The 24,568-nt window shown below is 38.7% G+C and overlaps 2 protein-coding genes across 10 annotated transcripts in view; one reads left to right on the forward strand and one right to left on the reverse strand.

The window, feature by feature from the left end:
- Arm (armadillo) overlaps positions 1-24,568 on the reverse strand; it is a 309,699-nt gene that overhangs the window by 157,135 nt on the left and 127,996 nt on the right. The window lies entirely within an intron of this gene.
- The window catches only part of Tio (zinc finger domain-containing protein tiptop), a 139,214-nt gene that overhangs the window by 77,173 nt on the left and 37,473 nt on the right, over positions 1-24,568 (forward strand). For 5 of the 9 annotated variants that reach the window (XM_083096010.1, XM_083096009.1, XM_083096012.1 and 2 more), the window contains one exon: positions 14,871-15,002. The exons of the other annotated variants lie outside the window; for them this stretch is intronic. In XM_083096010.1, the coding sequence (XP_082952136.1) occupies positions 14,936-15,002 (67 nt within the window). In that variant the 5' untranslated portion in view covers positions 14,871-14,935. The remainder of the gene's footprint in view (positions 1-14,870; positions 15,003-24,568) is intronic. 9 annotated transcript variants of the gene reach the window in all.

Raw genomic sequence — 24,568 nt, forward strand, 5'->3', positions numbered from 1 at the left:
TTTTAACATATTCAGAGGCGGTTGCAAATTTTCCACGCAATTTTCTCGAGATAAAATAGCGTAGGAGGAAACTCGCGTTCGCGCGCGCGCGCGCGCGAGTCCGCGAATTCTACGACGCAACGCAGTTATATACAATGACAACAAGTCTCTGAAACTGCATAGTTATTACTTTTCAGCGAGGGCCTCATTTTCTATGCAGATTTGCAGTTGTCATCGAACGCGAATGATTTATTATTTCATTATACACTTCTGCCGGTGTAAATTACTCGTATAATGCAATTTATCATATAATAAACTGTCGTCGGTTGACATTTTGGCGAACGGGGCGCATTCAAGGAGAAATATTTGTCGGAACGCGCGTAATCGCGTCTGTTAAACAATCGAATCGCCAGGCGCAAGAATTCTCTCTCCTTTGTCGTAATTTAGATCGCGTCGCCGCGAGGGCAATCGGAGGGTCTAAATCATTCTCGTGCTCGCCGATCCCGCCGGCGAGACCGTTAACTACCGGCCGTTTCTAACGATCGACGATTGCTCGACATTGATATAACGGGTCGCGGACGGAAAGACCGACGCATTGATAATAACAACAATAAAAGACGTTGGTCGTCGGTTGGCGACCTCGATGATTGGCGGCCTCGGAGGAAGGAGAGGGCGACGTGTCTCCTCCCGGAGGCACATTTCTCATTAATATAAACGTCGTCGTATATTACACGCCACCTATTCTTCCATCCCGTTCAAAACTCGTTCGGGGCAACCGATTGCATCGAGGCGATCGGTTCCTCGCGTCTCGCTCTTTCGCTCTTTCTCGCTCGCTTTGGCCGCAGTCGATTTGAACCGCAGAATTCATTAATAACGCGATCACCGGGCTCTGGCCCGGGAGAACGTATATTGCGTCGCACTCCATCGATGGCAGCTGATGAAGTGTGGCTGCGCAATAATCGTGCATCTGCATGTAAGAGCCGGATTGATGCGACTTGGTGCGAACCAAGAACGACAGTTGGTGCGTCAGTCGTGCTCGAGAAGATGCCGATACCTCACGGTTCATTATTTCTGATTTAACGCAACAGCGAATCTATGGGTGAGCAGGTGTTGCCCGCCAAACTTTGGGAGATACTTCTTTTTTGCGCTCTTCTTCTCTCGCACGCTCTTTAGCTTCCCAGAGAAATGGAAATGTATCGGACATTGATAATTTCGATTCTAGTAATTTTTTAAATTGTCGGGTCTATGTGCGAGTCGGTTAAAACTGGTATAATCGATACATGGTTTTACTACGATAGCATTTCCAACTTTTAGGTCCTGGGGCATCTGGGAAATTCTATATGTATCACTGATGATACGTACGATGGAATCGCTTCTTTCAACGAGTCGGTAAACTATATAATAATTCTATCACATTAATATCGACGTCTCATTAAAATTCGCCCGACGTTTGAAAGCTGCGCTCGTGTCATTTCCAAAATACGCGGCGCATATATTTTATAACGGAATGCATAAATTCGTCGAAGCACGCGCGCGTAAACGGATGTAAGGTGATGCGGTTTGCGCAAATCCGACGGATGCGCGTCGGAAACGAGAGAGAGAGAGAGAGAGAGAGGAGAAGGAGCGATCCGTGCATCATCGAGTACCTGTCGATATGCATTATTATGAAAGTTTCAAGAGCTAAGAGAGCACGGTCTTTTGCGTTTAGCTACGCCGAGGATATAAAAAGACCTCTTGCCGACGATGCATTACATAATGTGCGCGCCCGTTCATAACCGTCGCCGCTTAAGTATGAATGGAGGAGAAGCCTATGCCCGCGCTCGCCTACTACCATATATATCGGTTATACGCCGGCGTAACCGACCGCCGATCTTGACCTGCCTCAAATCATGTAAATCCTAATCCGCCTATACACGTACACACGTACATTGTGCTCATTCGGACGCGCGCACATTTTCAATAATTAAAATATTAATGAGTAACACACACGCATACGTGCGCGGGTGCACATGTATACACGATCGTGCTGCACCTGGCTGCTAGTTAATTATTGATAGCCGATCCGCGTATTACTTCACGTTAACAATTAACGATGTACAACCGGGAAAACAATTTATTTGCGCGCGGACCTCATGAAAAATTCATCCGGCACCAATAATCCCGCATCGAGCCTCGCGCAAGTTTGATTTTTGTCTGAATTCAGGTTTGAATTTACTATCGCGCGTACGTACGCTGCATAAATGTTACATCGTATATCTGGCGCATTATTTATGCCATCATTTTAAGTTTGATAACTTGAATAGAACAATGGATATATATAATATATTTCGAATTAAAAACGCGCTTTCTATTAGAATCTTCCCTTTTATATTTTAGTAATATAACGAATTACATCTTTTTTTCAATACAATTTTGTGCCAACACCCTTACTTTTACCAATTCTTTTATCTATAATATTTATTATAATATATATAAAATACAATTTCTCTCTCTCTTAACTATTAAAAATATTAATATTAATTACTTAAAATCTTAAGTATCGTAAATAAAATATTGATTCTGAAAGTATAGGTTTTCCAGGTTTAAACTTAAACGTCCGGGCTTTGATCAAAATTGTAACGTGAAATTCTGTCACTGTGCGCTTTTTTTTCAACGGGTATAAGCGACCTGTTTAGCTTGCGAAAAAAACGCTTAAGAGGCTCAGGTGCAGGTATCCTACGGTATGGCATCCGGCTTGGAAGATCGAGTTGCCTGATGTCTTCTTAAATAACTAGAGAAACTTAAAACGACTAAGCTGCCGACTTTTGCGCTTCTGTACCCTAATGTTATCACCCCTCGCGCCGCGTACACCAATCTTGTTTCCTTTTAATTTGCAGATAATGACTCTTTACATCCGGATTTCGTTTCAATTATGAATATTGATAATGAATATTGATAATATTTTTATACAATTTCTAAACAATCGTAACAAATTAATATACACATGGAAATTCTTCTTTTATTTCTTTTAAAGTAAAAAAAGATAAAGGCCTTAATTATTAGCGCGCTTAGGCAATTAATAAACTTTGTGTTTGCGCACAAGCGATTTTATTTGATTTGATTGACATATGTTATTACCATGTTATTTTTGCATCGCGAAAAATTTCTCGAAAGCGATTCATCGAAGGAACGGAATCAGAGATACGATCGATCTTGCTATACAGATGAATCACTGTAGTGTGACTTTGCAATAAGACGATGAGAAACTTGATCTATGGAAGGTCAAGAGCAAATTGGACTTTTCCTTTTTTGTTTTCTTTTGTGCTAATTTAACTGACCTTTTGATACTAAATTTACAGTTTTATACATTATAATTAAGAAGCTTGTTTAAATAAATATAATTTCAATATTTGTAATCAAATATAAAAATTATATAAAGTTATGTTTTAAGATGAAAGAAACTAGTAATGGAAATTAGATACTTATTACATGAAATTATTTAATATGCGATCTTTTTCTTCCATCAGAAATTGCAAAAAAATGCGATAAAGCAAGCTGAGAACTCATGTAAAAGACTGTTTGAATAATTAAAAGTAATTTAATATAAAAATGTCTTCAAGACATAAATAATGATAATTGTATAATTTGAAGAAAAAGAAAACAAATTTACTGCATATGTGACTATGCTCTTTCTATATATGTTGCCATAATATAAGTCCCGTAACTTTTCTAGGAAAAAAGTTAACTTGCGCCATTTGCTGTATAAACGTTCCCATCTTATAATAAGTTCTAATTTTCTATGAGCAATTTCTTTCCAAATTAGAGTACCTTGCTGATTAGTACACGTACTTCATAACGATTGACTGATATATACGAACAGTAGCATTTGCCGTTAATGCCCAACAGATTTCATTACTTGTTAAACATGCGGCGCAGTTGCGAATTACTATCACGCTGTCGCGTCGATCTAAGAATGTTATTTTTCTTTTTTGTTGGCGAACGCGAGAATAGAAATACGAAATTGCAGCGATAGTGCATTCGACCTCGTCGATACTTTGGCGTTTGGAACCAAGTAGTCAATAGTCTATCGATGGAAGCTGTCGAGCGAGCGATCGCCCAAGTGTCGAAACATAAAATGTCGCTTGAAAAAAAAATCCCGAGGGCCTTTTGAACTGCCCACTCGTAAGAATCTGCTATTGTGTTTGAATAAACGGTTGCACAAACCACGTGTGTACAGACAGTGCTGGACAGCTATAAATGCGGTTAACGGTAAATGCGTATTCTCCGCAAAGTATTTGCGCATAATTATAGGCTTCTCACATTTATCGTGTCGTACTATTCATTGATAACCATCATTTAAAATACTAATGTAAATTAACTCTGATACTCTAATATATTCTATATACATCCGCAACAGTAGTGTCGGAAATAGTTGTTTCATTGGAATAAAAATGATCCCTACAAGCAACTGGAGAAATTTTTTTGACAAATTAAGAATTTCAAGAATTGTCTCTTTTGCGCAAAATATATAACAAAACTTTATATTTTAGTTATGCTTCTTTCAAATTAATTCAATGATTAATAGATTTTTAGTACTTGCGGTTTTATTTATTAGTAAAAATAATATTTATTTTTGTGATTTATTTTAGTTTAGTTTAATATTATCGCAAATTATCTTACCGCGAGTTATATATTCTAAAGGCGCATCTGTAAATTGCAAGTCGCGATCTTCAACGTAGATAAATGAAGATCTGTTGCTTGAAAAAAGATCGTCATCGACGTAAGCTCGTTGTCTTTGATGAAGTAAAAGTTTCTTGATTTATGAACATGATTTCCATCCAAAGAGTCTCACCCTGACGGCTCAGTGACCAGCCGAAGGTCTTGACGTCCCCGCGGTTCTACAGGATTGACAGCTGCAGAGAGTCATCCTCTACGTCGTCATCGTCATCGTGGATACGACGATGATTGGCCGAACGCGCATTTGTTCCGTGACGCAGCAGGGGCGATCGCAAGGTTCGCGCAGTCATACGAACGCCTGTATGCGTGACTGTATTTGTAAAGGACCGATAGGGGCGGCACTATGCATCAACCACCGTCTCCCTTTGTCGTATCTAACTCGGAGAGCAAAGAACTATAAATAATCTTCTTTCAAAGTTTCATCGAGACACATTCGTTCGATTAAGATTCCTCTACTTCGTTTTTCGCGAAAAAAAATTACTTATAAAATGTATAAAGATGTTGAAGAAAATTATAGACCATCTATCTTTAATGAATTTTAATTTGCTGCAATGTATCTTAAAGATTTCAATGACGTGTGTAGAATTTTTTGCGAAAATATGACGCGTGTATTTTTTTATTCACTTACAGCTTGTTAGAACGTCATATTATGCATTGTATATTATTTCAGAAGAACGCATGTTTAGCAAGTTTAGATATTAAATTATATTTTACTATTCTTTATAAAAATTTTTGATGCCAAAATAAGAATCTGAATGTCTTTTGGCCTCGTGTCATACAATTAACCGCACGAGATATTCAGCTTTACAAGATTTAACTCGAACTTTGAAAATTTAATTTTCCGGAATCGCTCTGTCGTAACAAACAAGTCGCGACGAAGATCTTCCCCATCGCTTGACGAGATGTAGTTTGCGCATAGCGTTGCATGTGTACCATATACCTGAAGCGTTGCTTCGTCACTGGCGGCCTTTGGGCTGCGCCGATGCTCGCGAGGGAAAGAAAGAGAGCGTCCGAGGAGGAGTATCCGCACAACGGCAAGAATAATAAATAATAAAGGTATAGGTACGGGAGATTGATGGCTGCACCATGACTGACGTTCCATCCATCACCTCTTCGCTCTCCTCACGAAGGATTGACCGGGTACCTCTGCCGCTCTCCCCTTCGTCTCCTCGCTTCTTTCTTTCTTTCTTTCTTCTTTCTCCGATCTCTTCTTCGACGCGCCGCTCTACCTCGCTATTATCGCGTTCGTTCTTATTACCCAGGCTGTCCCTGCTCTTAGCTCGTCCAAGGAGGACTACCTACCGCGATTTTAACTTTTCTCCGGTTCGAGCTACGATGACTACGCCATTTCCGAATCCTCTTATTTGGCGTACATCTATTAGAGGAACCTCCGAAGGGCGCCAACGTTATAGTTCCTAATTCCCGGGCGTTCTAGGTGGATCCATTTTTATTATTCTCGATTCTCGCCGTGATTTTACCTGCCAATACCTACCTGCCGCTGATATGAATCAGATCATCGCGATATCCTGCAATATCCGCGAATGTCGATCGAGCAATATTAAATAAATTTTTCTTTAAATTATACGCGTATTTAATTATACAATTATATTATTTATACATATATAAGTTTAATCACGATTATCGTCACATCATCCAATCTCAGCCATGTTTTCGATCAAACTCGGCTATCAATTTCAAGTTAAGGGAATTTTTCATATTTTTGATTTTTGATATTTTTGATGCCGCTCATTTCTTTCATTAAGTTTTGTGTTCGCTTTAGAGTACCCTAAACGTCACCGACATTCGTTTCAAGAAGCTTGCGTAAGGTATCCGAGGAAGATTTCGGCGCGACGAGGCGGATCGGCCGACTAATCCATCCCCTTCGGCGTATGGTGAGTGGCCTAGACGGATCAATCGAAAGGCCGGTATAAGTTTCCGCCGTTGTGGTTCGGCGGTACCGAGGTTAGCTGTCGCGGTCAGTTTCGAATTGCGGCGATGTCAGTGACAGCTGTGCTCGAGAGCCATGTATTGAACTCACGTCCAGTTACGCTCCTTTATACCTACTTACCTTGCTCTCCTCTGTCCTTCTCTCTCTTTCTCTCTCTCTCTCTCTCTCTCTCTCTCTCTCTCTCTCTCTCTTCCTCTCTTTCCGACTCTCACTCTTCCTTCTCTCATACCAATTGCCCCTTCGCGGACTACCCGTCTCCTCTCGTTTTCCCCTTTCTCTCATTCCGTTCCCTCCATCTCGATTTCTTCGCCTTGTCTGATCTTTCGTCCGAAGGCTCGGCCGCAACCGACCAGTCAAATAATCGTCCACGTAATGGGACACGCGCACAGAATCGAGAGAGCCAAGCGGTAATAATAAGGTCGAGGGCGGCCTATCCAGGCTCATCTATGGCGATTAGAACGTACCACGAGAGTCTGCAATCACCGGGGCGCGCCAGGCATCTCATCCCTCCTCCTCTTTCCCCAACTTCGTCGACTATACGCGCGACGATTAGGTATCGTTTTGATCAGTGATCGTAAAAAGTGATCTACTCGCACGTATTATTAGCAGCACTTTCGATCGATTCCATTCTCGAATAATGATCGAGGAATTGTAAATTATACTCGATCCAGCATACGTGACTTTGGGACTAATTATTACGAAAGGCTATGGCTGAAATTTTACGCTATAACGTTTCTTTCCAAAATGAAGAAAATATAAGAGATTGCCGTAAATACATAAATAATACACTGGCACTGATGCTTATTGAATTGCAGATATGATTGTATAAATATTATTGGGTTATAAAACTCGATATTGCATCTATTTCTAAAGTAAAGATAAAGAGTGATACATTAACTTGACATTTTCGATAAATATTATCGTTGTTTATAGTGTATAATATTGTGAGAGAGAGAGATTTAAAAAAATTATAATATTACTATATCATATTAAATAGTAATATTATATTTAAGAATCAATCATATTCTGTTATAATTTATTCTCAAAATAATTAAAGGTATAGAAAATTAATTGCATATATTTTTTCCGTTTCTTTTCGGCTCGCAGCAAGTAAAAATCGTGGTTTGATTCCATTCGTGGTAGACGAAGGCAACTATTCGTTACTCGTGACTCTCGCCGCTCGAGGAGCGCTTGACTCTTGAGAGAAGAAGAGGGACGATAATGGTCTTAACCCTCGGTGCTCTTACCCCGTAGAAGCTCCTTGACCCAAGAAGATACGTACCTTACTCTCGAAATCATGAAAGGATCTTTCAGGTACTCGATCCGCGCCATGGCGGGATCCTCCAAAGAGGTAGATTCGGCTTCTTTAATTAGCGCTCTCGCTCTCCCGGGGCTGATACCGAGAGTCTTCCTCCCGAGCGCATCTTAGAAACGAGAAAACTCAGAAAGTGGAAGGCCTTCTTCTTGGCTGGCACGTTCTTCCGCTCGCCATCGGGAGAAATACATAGAAGAAAAGGATCGCGTCACGGGAATAAGAGGACGAAGAGGGACCCGGTGCATGTCGGAAGGCTGTTTTACCTTCCCAATTACTCGAAACACTCAGCTATCGGCGCGAGTATTAAAGGGGCTTCGTTTCCCTTCCCCTATATCTTTTTCTTTATCTCTCTCGCTTCTTCTTCTCTCCATCTCTTCTTATCTCTTTCTCTTTGCGAAGACCCTGAGCGGTACCTCGAAGATTTCTCGTTCGATGCGAGCTTTTCACACGTGCACGCGCGTATACGTGCACTCGGCACCGACGTAAAGTTTCGTTCATAGACATCGAGAAATCGGGATAACGACGGCAGGAAGCGCGAGCACGATATTACACGGGAGTCGACGATGCTCCAGGGTTGGTACCGCCGACGGTCGTTACACGGGGCGGTGAGACGTGTACGGGATAGAGCGTCGGGACGACGTTCGGGCCACCTAGGGACGCTTCAGCGCAACGAGCACCTTATCGTCGCTACACCTTCGCCAGCAAAATGCGGCGGATCTATCTGGCCCGGTTACTACGAGTTCATCCTCCCGCTCTCCTTCCCTCTCCTCCATTCCTGCCCTCATCTCATCCTTGTACGCAATGGCTCGGGATACCCGCCAACTAAATAAACTATTCGCACGAATATAATTATTAACCAACGGATGTACCTCCGTTTTTTCTGAAAAATCAATTTTTTCCACTATGGAGAAAGAAAAATATGATTAAATTAAAAATATATGCGATTAAAATATAATTGTAGACAAAATATTAAGTGTGAATCGCGTCTTTATTTCGAGAATAATGCAAACTTTTTTTGTCTTCGAAAATCGTTTATTTTTTTTCTTCATTATAGCTTTCTTTCTTATTCTCTGATATGATGCAAGCCAGTCTAAATTGCAATGCTTTTATGGGACAAACAATTTGATTGCTAAACACTTTTATAAAGTATATCAAATTTTCTAAAAATGTACATTTATATAAATATTACCTATTAAATATTATTTTAAAATTTGAATTTTATCATAAAAAAAATACGATTAGCATTGATAAACAAAATGAAATATTTTTAAATCACGATCAATGTTTTTTTTGTTGTTGCAATTACTTTGATTTCACCGACAACAAACTCGTCCAACTCACGATGGAAATTATGTTTACCAAAGATTTGTACAGTTAATATAACTTGTCAGCGTTGTTGTCGGAAACGAATACCTATTTCTCTCCATCGACTCGGTCCAAGACTATCTTTTGCATGCACTAAACGTCAACTGAAACATGATATACGACGTTTGATACTTACGCATCGTCGTTGTTCGTCGTCGCTCATCGCGATGATGGCGTGTCGTTCTTTGCGATGAAGTGAACGAGGACAGTTCTAATAACGTCTAACAAGAAGAGAGAAAGAGAGAGAAGCTGACGATTTATAATCGGTGACGAATGGACGCGATCGCGGCAGTTTTCGTCTCTTCTCTGACGTTTTATAAATGTCGTGCAGCAATAAAGACGCTCGATGGATTAGTCGCGGGTCTGGCATGCCGAGGAAACGAGTTCTATTCTGGTGAATTAAAACCAGGCACGCGCGCCCAATGAATCAATTGGATGCTGCACCGATTCCTCGCCCTTTTCGTGCATCTTTGATCTGTTGGATCACCCTTATCCTCGACGATGGCTTTTCGGAGCTCGCGACACTATTCTAGATTCACCAACTTTGTCACTTTTTCTTTTTTATTATTTTTGAGATCTGTGCTCGATTACTTTACGAGACGTGGATTTAAATGTTTCGCTATTTCGGATCCTTCCCCTTTTTTCCGGTTTTTATTGTTAATTATTTTTAAAATTATATATCACATTGAGTGAATGTCTGTTTATTGTTTTTGTTTGAATATACTTGTTTTAATGATTTTAGATAAAGTGTAATCAATTTTAATTTTTTTTTTACTGAATTAACGCGTACAATCAAATTTTATGATCCGGAAGAAAATGTCGAAAATTTTGAAGAGAGATTTAGATTAGCGACGACTGATTATCACTTCCCATTAAAGCACGCTCTCACTTTATTATCGTCGTTAGCCATGTAACTTGGAACATGTACGTTGAGCGTTCATGTTCGCTAAATCCGGTTGATGCCTCTGAGTCTTATGTAGAAGCTTGGACCAGTTGTTCACGTATCTCGTCCCTTTGTTCTTTTTCTTCAGCGATGCTGTGACACGAACACGGCTATCCCCAATGTTCTTAGAATTCACGTACGCGTCATAAATACTGCCCTACTCGCATTCTGCCGTTTCCCGGTCTTTCTCTTCTTTCTCGCACAAACCGACGTTTTCCAATATTCCGAACTGCTGCACTGATTCCATCTGGGGTCCCTCCGAATCTTCTCCGACATAGCTGTTTTCCCTCTTCTCCCTCTATACTACTTCGTCGAGTCTCATGTATCGATCGACAGAAAAAGAGAAAGAAAAATGTACATGTGAATTCTTTTTATGCTTATCTTACTTTATGTTGTTGGCACTAATGAATGTTGCGTAGCTGACAATGATAAGTAATATGATGATATATATTTCTGGATATATATTGCAAGATATAGAGTAGTAATATATTTGATAACTCTTTTAGTCTTTTATTAAGATGCTCATAAATCAATGTTTGATTTATCTATCGCCAAGTAATAAAATATCCCTTGTAGACTTGTAGTCATAGTGAAATCATAGATTCTCTCTATTATATCTTTCTTTTTCTCTGTCTCTCTGTCTGTATTTTTGTCAATTTTTTTATATATTTTTATATAAATAGTATCAAGTTGATTTATTCTGTTCTAAATCTGCGTATTTATTTAATTATAATAAACTAAATTAATTTAATTATAATAAGCTTAATTTGCAGCAGCTAGATGGATCTTATTCAAAGCTCGCTTTGATCTACTTGCTCGTCGTAATATATTTTTCCACGCAATTTTTAAACGCAACAACGGGATCGTCTCTCGAAAAGATCCACTCGAGACATCCCTTCTCGTCATACGAATCCATTTCGTTGAATGGAATTGGCGCCAAGCATTTTACGAGCATGCGCGTACGTCACCGCGCGTAGTCAGCATGGGACTGTTGTGCGTCGACCTTTACCTAACAACCCTCCCGCATTGTAGCCACCTCGCTTCCTCTCGCTGCAACCACCGCGGCAGCCACCCCCGTCGCCAACCCTGACCTGATTTATGAGATTCTCGAAGCGTCTACTCTACCGACGCGCGTTTTCGGTCTCCCTCTTTCTCTCGCCCCTCGTCCTCCCTTCCGCCTCTACTTAGGCAGCTGGCTAGTGTTTCCACGAGCGCATGTACACGGAGATGCTCCCGCACGTGGAGCAAGTGGAATTCTCGCTGCGTTTCGTTCATTTCCGTCCTTTTGTCCGCGCACTCGCGAAAAGCGAGAACTTATTTCGGTAGAACATCGACATCTTGCGATATGTATCGAGAACAGCGTCCTAATTAGTCGAACGACAGGCTCGATTTACGCGAACCAGATACAATTGCTTTGGCATCTTATCAATTTGCGCAAGTCAAAATGTACCAGAGATATAATTGTCTTTCGATCGGAACGATTGTCGCTCGTTCTCGATTATTTCGAAACATTATTACTTGCAAAATATTTATAAAATATTTTTACAATACTGCGATGTTAATATAATTCAAATTGCAAGCATTGTTGGAAAAATATTCGCGTTGGCTCTCAAATTCAATGCACATAATCAATTTCACTCGTAAAAATATTCACACATTTTTGAGAATAAACTTGGGCGACCAATGTTAGTTTTGACGCAATTAAAGCTACGTCGAGTCCAAATGAACTTTTCGCAGCAAAAGAGATTAAACTTGCCTTCAATGACATCAGTCGCTAAACGAGACGAAATTCCGCGACAAATCCAATTTTTAGAACAATCCTTCGCGTGCTTTAACGTTTAGTAGAAATCTCTCTTCGTCAACAAGTAAATTTTCTTTATCCCGGGAAAGTAAAAAATTCGAGCGAGGGTTGGATGTCACACAAAAGCCGAGTGATTTGTGACGTTCGCCATTCTTTTGACCGTACGGCAAGGTTCGCCCTTTCTACACCCCCTCTCTCTCGTCCCTTCTCCTCTTCGCCGTCTTGCTTGTAGATATGGCCGAGTAATATACGAGCCCTGCATCTGTTCCCCGAGTGACGCAACGTCCCGCCATAGATCACACCCAGGCTTTTAGAGAGTGAAGGCTGTTAAGGAGAGTGCGAGAGAGAGAAAGCGACCTAGGGAAGAAGATAGGGCGAGACGCTACGAGGAGAGAAGAAAGAGAAGGCGAGAGTGAGATTGAAGGAGGAAGAGGGAGAGAAAGAGTGACAGGGTGACGTACTGTTACTGTTAAACTCGCCTGTACGTAAAGAAGAGCATGAGCAGGAGTGCGGCTGCCTCTCCAGCGTGTGTCCTAGTGAGGGGGTGAGAGAACGAGAGGGATGAGGTGGAAGTAGTTGCTAGTGGAAGACCATGGAAGGTGGACGGAGACGTCGGTGTTGTAAAGGAACGTACAGACTAGGATCGTGGATCAGGGAGACGAATGTAACGTGTTTCTAAAAACGTGCACTTAGTCGGAACTCATTAACGCAATCGTACTGGCGATTGTAGTTAAATTGATCACTCTGATGTAGCGGAGAAAAATGTTGAAAAGTCTCGCACTGATTTAAGACGCTATCTCAAAATGTATGAAAAAGATAAAATAATTTTAACATTCAATATTTAATAAAATCGTGCTTTTTGTTTTTGCTAAATATTTTCAAGATGTAATATATTTATATTATAATGAGAAAAAAGGGAGAAAATGTAAATAATAGATTACAAATAAATGATTGTAATCGGATACGTAATAGAACTTTCTATTTTCTATTTTCGTCTGCTAAAAAGCAATTGTACGAAAGATGATAATCATGCAACGTTTTCAAACATCAATCTTATAATCAGATCAGACTAATTAATATAACATGATACAAAAACATTCACGACAGACAAAAAAACTCAATCATTCGCGTTATACAACAAATGAATAATCCAAAGAAAAAAGTAATCCTCTCTCGGATTCCGCTTTCGAAGAGTATTATAGTAAATCAGTATACACATGTGAGCGATATATTGTCCGAATATGGGTTAAGGAATTTTCTCGGCTTGCGTGAAGGTGGACGTAGAAAGTGGCGAGGGGTTTCAGAGGAGAAGGGTGGGGGCAGAAAAGGAGAGCGACGGAGGCACGATACAGTACGCCCCTGGCGCACCGACGTAGAAACCATTGAGGCGAGATATACGAGCGAGAGTTTGTTTGCGCTTATGGCCTACGTCTGGAAAAGGGAAGGTAGGAGAGAGAGAGGGGGGGGGGGGAAGTTGACGTTTTATCGGGGCACCCTTATGCCTATTATGCCTTCGCGCCCCGCTCCGTCGCGCCGTACAGCACCCCCGCGCCCATCTTCGTCCGGCCCTCGTACGGTGGCAACCCCCCTGCCGGCTGGGTGACGCGGCGTGCGAATTAAAACGCCTCATAAATATCTGAAACAAAGGCGGCCGCTTTCGAGGGCGTACGCCGGAAAGATATACGGCTGGTTACGATGGTCGGCACCGGGGTGGTTAAGGGATGAGTGGGAGGAGGGGGGAGTATGAACTGCGATGCGGGGCGCGATCCTAGGCTTGGCACCCTTTGTAAAAATCCGTCGGGAAGGTTGACTTTCTCTTCTTTCCGAGAATCACGAGAACGTTGCGTCGATTGGATAATTTGACATTGTGAAAAAGCGAGGATTTTCTTAGCAACGATCGGTGTTTGACACTGCCAATATATTATTCGCATTTAATTTAAGCTATCTTTAAAATTATATATATTAGAAATTAAATTGATTATGAGGAACTGACTGACAAGAAAAGAAAATTAGTTTTATATATAATATTAATTTTTTTTTTATATTACGTTGATTGCATTTTAGTAATGACTGTTTGAAAGTTTTAGAAAGTTATGTTTCGAATTCAAACTTTATCTTATATCACCAAAGCATAATTCATTTAATATGTAGTTAGCATACATCATGATACATATATTTAATTGAGATTGAGATAAATTATGACAATATCAAATAAAACTATATAAAGATCGATAAAGTTTGAAGGTATTTTAAAATATACTGGCTATTATAAGAAGAAAAAACTCTTGTAGAATTAATAATTGCATAATAAATAATACTTTATACTATGCACTATGTAAATATACTGGAATATTTTTCTTGATTTCTATCGCCTTATATTTTTTTATATTTTCTCTCTTGTCTAAACTGTGAAAATTCTATATTGATCTATGAAATCCATTTACCGTACTTTTTTGTAAATTTCAGGTAACATGGTCATCAAGCGATGACCAACTTTTGCCTCAGTTTAGTATTGTTCGTTCTATTTTTGTATCTTTTTTTTCTTTATATTGGTTTTATAGCCGTCACAAATCGAGGAAACGTATGACTTTTACAATAGATTTTTAGGTATAATACCATATTTCTAAAGAATTATCGTGTCTATGGACGATATTTTTATATCAGTTACAAATTCTGATACATCTTGTTGCACGATCTGCTTGTTCGATTACATGTCATTGATCTCATACATATTTTATTAAGTAAAAAATTTGTCTGAATAAAAGCAAAATCTCAACCTAATTTCTATCTCGTTCTCTTTCAGGTAAGTAGTGGTCTCCGATCGTTTGAAAAGCGAGCGGCTCGGAGCCGCCGCACCGGACGGGAGATATGCGCAGCAAGCAGCAGCCCAGGCCTTCTTTCCGATGGCCACAGCAACGCGGTGATAATCTTACCGGTAAATATTCATATGTAACATTTCACGCACGCACGCACGCACGCACGCACGTACTTTGTTCTTCATTTTGCATCTTGCGTTCTCATGTCTCTGACAAGATATCGCCGTCTCTTCGTGCACCGGATAGCGGTATTCTATTCGCGAAAAGGAAACGAGAGATCGATGAATGATTAATTGCACTTGTAAAAACAGTTATATATTATTAGTTTAGAAAGTTTATTTACTGTTTGCAACGTGCTTTCGTATTATTTGTAGAAATATTTCGTATAAAATAAATTCAGATTTTTTTAAATTATTTTTTTAGTGCGCTGCAATGTTAAGCCAAACATGCAAGTATCCAACTCTCAATTGGTATATGTTTACGTATATTGTCTTAACATATGTAGACATATTATTAGTAGATTGTTAAAACACGAGTTTTATGAAAATCAAAAGTATAGAATAATATAAGAGGGAAGGTAAATCCCGATAATAATCTCTGTTGATGGATCGATTCGTGTAATGCTGGAAATATTGAGAAACATTTGCATGTCGCGATTATAACGATTCGTTAACCGATTATCATCAACGGATCAGTTTGGTCTAGCTGTAAATCGGTTATTTACGATATAAGCGCACAGGTATAAGCGAGTAATAAAGCGAGTAAAAGCGATCGGTAACGTGTTATGGAGATCGGTAAACGCGGCCAAGTATTATAAACAGCATTCTGGACGAACAGGTATCATTGAGATTTGCTCACATGTCCTTCGATCGGACTATCCTTCACGATTATGATGTTCTTAAGTAACGTTCAATCTATTACCTTGAAAAAACTCGGTAAATCATGATTTCTGTCTCATTTTCCTTTTCATATACGTCTATATTAGAATGGCGTCGTTTCTTGGAATCGATGCGAGACATTTATTTTCGTATTCCTAATCAACGAGTATATGATTAATTAATGTTGCGATTAAGTCGAGAAAAATATAAAAATCATAATATACAAGTATTAGATATTGTAGAATGTAATATTCTCAAAAATTGTTTACATGGCTTTCAACTCGGGCTCGCATTGTACAAACGACATCTCATGGTACAACAAACATTACATTTCATTACGAATGCCATCGGATAAGCTTTGTTACGGGATTTACAAATTTACATTTACGATTTATTCTCCAAAGCCTAATTAAGATAATGATTTGCATCTTTTTGTCGATTCTATTGTATGACATGGATACGCCATAAGTTTACAACGATTATTAGATAATATACTTTCAGCTTGTCATTATCTCTTTACTTTGGCAGACAAGTTTATAGAATTATACATATAACGTGTTGGCAGTATCTCTAAAAAAAAACATATTGCTGCGTCATTCGATCGTTTGATAGATATCTGCTCTCAACGTATCTTGCCTCTTTGTATTAAATTCGTGTATCTATAACACAAGATATTTTATTTCTTACAAGTATCGACGTATCAATCAATTCGTATTGATTATTCGAATATTGATTTACGTATCAATAATAAATATCAATTAAACTCTCTCTTGCTTTAATTTTTTTACAATTCACTTAAATCTATTTTATATATATATATATATATATATATATATATATATATACACATATACACATCTATACACATTTATATATATTTAAATATATATAATTTTATTGATAATAATATAAAAGAATATATTAATCAAGCAGAAAAGCAGAAAAGAATAAATATAACAACAATTGAATAAGATGAATTTGAGATATTTGTGTAAATTGAAAAGAATAGAACAAATAAATAGCAATTGGATACAAGTCATTTTACTTGTAAATTCGACATACGCGCGCGTATACATGCCTATATAAAAGTTAATGGCTTTAAAAAGAATTTTTACTTCCTGTTTGAATTCCTGCAATAAGAAAGTAATTAGTAAGACAAAAGAAAATTAATAACATTATAAATCGAAAGCGTTATTCGGCCGTTCAAAGGCAACGACAATCCAAACTAAGCAACTGGTTGACGTGTCTCACTTGCAAATCCAACGTGACGCCGTAACTCATTACGTCGCCTGAGCGTTGTCTCGAAATGGAGCCGCAAAGTGATAACCGGCTGACTTTTCTTGATCCATTTATCTTGAAATGGGAGTAATCAGCTCCGATTTCTCAAATCGCGAACGAAAATCCTTGTCGAAAATCCACCAATTATCATGAATTAATTTAAAACGATTGCGAGAGTAGAATAAATTTGGGGAATATATCAGTATTAAAATTTTGAGACTATCTTGACATATACACATATACACATTACACATGCGTACACATATGATTATCTTCATCTTCAGGTTATTTTTATGAAATGTATTATAAAGATAAGATTCAAGTTTTTTTATATTCGTTATTATATTTTGTTACATGTATAGAATGTAAAAAACAGGAATGCCTGTGTTAATTTTAAATTTATTACCGAGATAGTTTGTATGTCTTTCATTTCTTCATCATTCAATTAATTATATATAATACGATATTCCGTGATAAATAATCTTGTGTCCATAATAAATTTATTTATAATCTTGTGTCCATAATAAATTTATTTATAATCTTGTGTCCATAATAAATTTATTTATAATAAAAATATTTCTTCTAAAAGTTTAAGCACGTTGTGTATTACGTATGCACAGTGGCATGATGGAACATATCAGATTTTCGTCGAAATCTCTTGTATTCCGAATGAAAAGAATTTTGGTTAACTCTGGCTCAGTTGTTTCCAATCTACATATGTATTTATACGAGATGCAAATCTTATATTTTATTCGCGATAAAACATTCGACCGTGCTATTATATTTTTCGCTTTACGATCCACCATGTTGCATTTGGTACATTTGTTGCTGACTCCGCGCAAGTTCGACATCTTTGGATGTCGTCAGATTCGAAGAGATTTAGTTGCAACAGTGTCTTCGAAAGTTGGTCGACTTCCTTTGCCGGATATAATCTCGACTAATGTACCTCGCAGTTGAACTCTTTGTAAATGCAGCTCACGAAGAAATTCTCTGCAGATGAACTTTGTAAAGAGATTTTCTTCGCAGTCGCTTTTGAAAAGTATTCGTTGCAAACACGCTTAACGAAAATATCATTGTCTTTGGCTCGTAATGACGATCGATCGATCGATGGAGCGATGGAAATGAAGGAACATTTACATTGAAAGGCAATTAAGAATAAATCACACCTTTACTGGAATCTCCGCGGTGGAGATTCGTTTTAATTGAAATTCACAAATTCGAGAGACGGGAATAATTACGCAGCTTTATAACACTTGTGTTATTGCGCAATATATTTCGCGATTTGCGGCATTACGATACTTAATTTTCGAAATAAAGTGCGTTTTTTTAACGACCAAAATATCATCCGCAAAATTATTTCTGCGCGAATATATATCTGCTTTTAAGAGCAGCTTCTTTTAACTTTCTCCGATCAAATTGCAACTTGTGAAATTGTTTTTGCCGCAATGTGTTTTCCTTCCTTCTTATTCTCTCGTCCTCGGTCCGCTTGATATTAATTACTTTGCAATTCCGAGCAATTCTTTTTAAGAAATACGTCGAATGCGCGCACGATGTATTTAGAATAATAATAATCATCGAGCGAAACATATTAAAATGAAACGGGCGCCGAGGAATTTACGAGGCGTATCAACTTTCTTGAGAGATCTCCCGGCGCGCACGCATTTAATGGTTAATAATTTTACGGAGGCCCGCACCGTGTTGTCGTAAAAACGCGTCTCGCGGCAGAAAATTAACGTGCTTTAATCAGCGAAATACATCAGAAGGTACTTGAAAAGGCCACTCGTACCTGGCTCCGCGTCCCACAATCGAGATACAACCGTCGTCGGCGGCGGCAATAAATTTTGCGCGAAACGTGTCATCGTAGTCGCTCCGATAAAAGTTACAAGGACACGATCGGCCGGTTCGGAAATAGTACCGGTGTCGTTCCAGGTATACTACGATTCCATCGCGTATATCCTCGTCCATGTATTCTAGCGGGTAACGATGCACCTGCCTAATCCACACATACGCATACGCGTATAGGTACACTTTGTGTACGTACATGCGACAACTCCGTGAAAATTAGCGACGCAAGTCGGGATTTATTGCCACGTGCTCGCCCCAGGCTCTCATCGCCTGGAAAAAAAATATATGGCAGCCGTGTTCATCGCTCGATTATGGTACATTTACCGAGCACGGAAATTCCTCTTTGCTATCGCACCGCAACCGATTGGGGTTATCAGTCATCAGTTGGTACTGGAGTATGAATCTTTTTCCCGTGATTTTGGGCAGAAAAAAAACATGCGAGCTCTGCTTTGCTTGAAAAAGATCGTTTCATTTGCAGTTTGATATTTATTTTAGCGCACGCAATACCTTTGAATAAAATAATAATTATCATTTTTCTATAAATAATATATTGATAATAATACGTATTATTATTTTAATAATTATTTTAATAATATTGAACAACAATAACGATAGTAAAACACACCATCGTTTAATGTCATATCTTTGCGCTTTGGTGTGTAGCAAGGGAAATATATTTTTACTCTTTCACATTAAAGCGAAGATAAATTAATAGACCCGCAGTAGAGGTTTTTCCTGGGAAATCGTTGTCAATCTCGCATAATAATTTATATTTCCGTTGATGTAAATCTTTCTACTTGACAGCTGCAGGCCCAACTTAAACATATCCGAATGGTGCAACCGCGCTTTCACTTTACAGGAGGCCCATTAATTCTAATTTCGCGTCATTGATGGTGATTTTACTTTTCGCTATTTTATATTTTTTTTCAAATGTCAACCAGCCCGCATTTTACTATTAACTTATCATAAGTTTAACGATTTACCTCGTTCGATAAATTTTGCTGCACGCATATATGATTATTTTCTACGAATTTATAATTGCTTCTACCTATTACAAGTCATAATGTATTTAATTCTGTATAATTTAAACTGTATTAAATGAATTGCTTTCTTGACATTTGTCGTGATTCACTAGAACTTATTCGGCAATAACACTTAATTATATATGTATTATTCTTTTTGTCTCGTTTATTTATAAAAGACATTTCACCGAGTATGATTCCAAAGAATAAGATATTTCAAGTCAATTTTAAATTTCGTTACAAATTTTAAATGGCATATACAAGCTCGCAATAAGATGGCGAAAAACGTGCATCGTGAGCGGAAACGGGAGAAGGTACGAGACCGCGTGCGTGCGCGCGTGCGACCAACACACAGCCCCGTCGAAAGACTACCCTTCCCGTACCACCCTCGGCCTGCGATCGTCTCGCTGGGCGATAACCCGTGGACGACGTGACAAGTGAAATTCTGTATCCATGGGTCGGCGGGGGATATCGGCGCACGTCTAAATGAACCGTTGTACCTTCTGCTTTGATTTCAAAGAGGACCTCCAACAGCCGAGGAATATTCATTTAAATATCTGTCAATACTCGAGCTCGACGCGGCCGCCTACCCTGGGGATGGACTTATGTGCCCTGCCGCGGCTCTTCGTGTACTCCGTGCGCGCGTATCCTTTTCTGTACGTACACATACAAGCGCGCGCGACGCCAATGTCTGATCTCTGTCGCAGGTATTCTCGATCCACTTTTACAATCTGACCGTTCGAGCACCCCTCGGCGTCTACGTCACTCGACTTTTCCGGAAAGTTTTTTTTCGTCTACAGGTGGCAAGCTTCCAATTGGATTCGCAAAGTATACGTTATTGACCGCCTAATAACATGTATCTCGTAGAAAGAAAACAAACGGGAATACAAGACATTTGACAATAAACAAGATTTACATCAATTAGATTTATAGATTTCATATAGGCTTAATAGAAAATGTGTCAATTTGTTTTTGTATTTTCTTAATTTATTCTCGATATGTCGATTAGTATTGTCTCGTGCATATATAATCAATAATTATTGAGCGGTATAATTCTATTATTTTTAAAATTGTAAGTAGTCAATTAGTATTATTTAATAGAGGTATTATACCCTCTACTTAATTGATCTTTTTTTATTTCAAGCGATTGTAATTGTACCGAATATGTAATTATACTAAAGGCATAGATAATACCATTTTCTACATGTGAACTATTATTATCTTATAGTAAGCCTGCTATAGAGGTATTAAATTAGTATGTTGTACACATAAATCATATTATGTGTTTGCATCATGTTTTACAATTCAAAATTATAATTATTGAGGCCAAAGATTCAAAGATGATTAAATATCAATTAAATACCAATCATTCAAAAATTATAAAAATTTATAAATTTCTTAAAGAAATTGTCTTATGTTTTTGCTATCTATGAAATGACAATTATATTTTAACATATAACAGTTTTAATGATAAAAATATGCATTATCTCGCTGAAAAGATGGTCGGTTTAAATCTATGCGCGTGGACAGATAGATATTAAAAGTCGCAAGAAGGAGGAACACGGGAGAAGAAGGAGGCGGCGAGGACGGGTGTGAAGTGACTGGGTGAAAAGGTGATTTTGCACGACAGGAAGCAGCTTCTTGGCGGGTAGGTGGGTGGACCAGAATGGTTAGCATCCCGGACCAGAGGTAGATGGGGCAGGAACACTTTGCGTGCGTCATTTAAGAGAAGCTTAATGCCGCCGTAAAACGCGCTAACGGCCTACTCTCGTCGTCCCGCCGTCTTTCAGGAGCGGGATATACTTCTTCCGCTCGCGATCGCCTCTTTATCGCGCTAGTCGCTCTTGCTCGGTCGAAAGATGCGCTAAGAGATCTTTAGAGAAGCGATAGTCATCGAGTTAACGTTATACGTATCATTCGCGTACCTTTGTACAAGTTTGACGTTGGCGAATGAAGTTTGTGCAAAAAATGGACATGCGGAAATTTTGCACAATGAATGAGCGAAAATGAATAAATATTTATTTATACATTCCGAGTCAAAGTCTTTTGCTGTAATGGAATATGTCAACATATTTTGCATACAGAGTTTTTACAATCATCCATTTATTTATTTTAATTAAATATGTATAGCTGATCAAGAACTTGTTCTTATCGACAATCGCCAATGTATAATAATATTTATTTCATTCTTTGTGATACAATCTTTGAGGAACGAAACAAGATTATAAAACGATTTACATCATGCAATTTGCGCACTTATATCCACATAATTGAATTTCTATTGTAACATCCAATATACGCGAACGTTTAGATTTCTACCGCAATACTCAAGTATTATTTTACATAATTATCGTAATATGATTAACGATTGCGAAAAGGTGATCAATTGACTGTCTTGTAATTTGCGTATATCCGTTTTCTTTCTACCATTGGCTTTCTATATTTTATGATGATCATAAAGCGTCGCATGAATTTTTATTATTATTATGGAACAAGAAACGACTCTCCTTTTGCGTAGCGACATTTGTTGCACGCCGCGTGACATCTTTGATTATAACACAGAGAATCAAATCTCATTAGCTGTTGCTCACGATATTGTTGTCGCGAAAAAAAGATGCGTTTCTCTACATATTTTTTTATTTAGAATCTAGATATATTTATAACGCGCAATATTGCGGTCTCTTTTATTAAATTTTTCAAGATTCATTGAATCGTTTCAACCTTTCGACATTTATTAAATTTTTTATTTAATAACGATAAGCACGCCATATTTACAACAGGCCTGATGCATCGGTAGAATCGCAATAGATGAAACAAAATGCAACATCCAACACGATTTCGGAAAGAAAGCAGGAAGGAGCAAAGGAAGAAGCAAAATAGAACCCCCGAGGGTGATATCCGCTGCATCTCCACCCTCGTTCCAGCCAGCGAACATTTTAATCCAGCCGACCAACGTCACTCTGCCGCCCCGAATAATCAGCCCGAAATTCGTTGCACAAGCGGGTGGCGGGCAGGCGAATTGCCGCAAAACGTAACAAAAGAACGAAATATTAGTCGGTCGACGAAGCGGTTGGCGGCGGGGGTGGTTCGATGGAGTCGCGGGACGACGAGGCTGACAAGAGTAGCGCGGATTTCTCGGTCTCCTCTCCTCGCTCGCTTCGCGCTCGGCTTGAGCGGGTAATTAGGCCGCGCGTCCAAGGAACTGGCTGTCCTCGTCTTTTAGTACCGGCGATCGCTTAGATCGCGATCTCTCGCGGCGGTTGATTGATTAACAACGTCATCTCCCGACGAGCGCGCCCGACGTATGTCTCGGGACGACAGTGATATATCGTTCATTTATTCGAGCATAATGATCTTGTGTTTAATGCGAAATCACACAATGTCCGTGAGCGACACGCTCCTATATATTGCTTAATATGCACATCGAGAATTAGTCATTGGTGGAAATTAATGTGCGAACGATTTGTAAGTAATCGCCAGGGCGCGCCGGATAATTCATTGCCGAGTGTCCGTTCGCGTGCACTTATTTACACGAGACGTTTGCCGAGCGTTTGCATTCCCGGCTGTCGGAATTGAAACTTTGAGAGCTATCGCAATTGCTGGCTGGCTGGCCCGCGCGCCTCGTGCTGTCCGTGTTACCTCGTCGACCTTAATGGAGACCGGAGACGGGTTCTCTCCGGGAGGAATCTGCCATATTGCGGAGTTACATAAGACGGAGAACTGCTCGGTTAATAATGCGAGAAAAACTAAATATCGTAACGATATTAACCCGAGGCGAAGTGCCGCGCCACCACGCTCGAGTGAGCGCGCAAGCGGGAAAATCGCCATTTATATCGGTAAGCGTAAAAATCGGCTAAACGCGTGCGACTTTTCACGCACGATTGATTTTCTCATCCCGCGACTACAATTAAACGTTGTAATGCATTATCGGAAAATCTTTGGTCGAAAGTTCAGGACAATTATCGTATTACAGTCTTATAACATCAACAAGAAAGCAGTTAATATTACAAATTCGCATGCAATAACTTGATATTGAATAAATTATTTTATGTACTCTCTAAAAGTGAATCAGTGTATTATCACTGAAAAACAGTAAATAGTCACTTATTACAGCAGTTATAAGTACAGCACTGTAAATCAGTGATATTTTATTGAAAGAATCAGTTAATAATTTTGACTGTTTCAATCAGTAATATTTCTCAATATTAGTAATATTTCTTTCGTTATTGTCAGTAATATTAAACTACAATTCATCTCTCTATCTGTTTCATATAAACTTAAAAATTTTATTTATATTTACTAAATATTTATTATATTAAAAATTTTATTTTATTTATATATATTACGTGCATATTGAACTTGTTATTTTAAATAGATAACGAACGAATAATTTTCATTAAGTCGCCAGACATTTATTTGTCCGACTTATAAAGATCGATTTAATATCTGAAGCCTCTCTATTGAGATTGTATCAGAAATTAAATCGAAGTAATACTTCTAATTTTAAATGTCACTCTTTGCAAACTTTATATAATTCTTATGACTAAAATTAAATACGAGAGAGATAGCGATCGTAGCGGTAAACGAACGAACTAGCGATTACTGGTTTTACAGTAAAATTTACTGGTTTTACAGTGAATTTTATTTTAACTGACCATAATC

This window comes from Camponotus vicinus, unplaced genomic scaffold (genome assembly GCF_025532165.1).
Source record: "Camponotus vicinus isolate PSW18456_S1 unplaced genomic scaffold, iyCamVici1.0 SCAF_4, whole genome shotgun sequence".
In the NCBI taxonomy this organism is placed as follows: Eukaryota; Metazoa; Arthropoda; class Insecta; order Hymenoptera; family Formicidae; genus Camponotus; species Camponotus vicinus.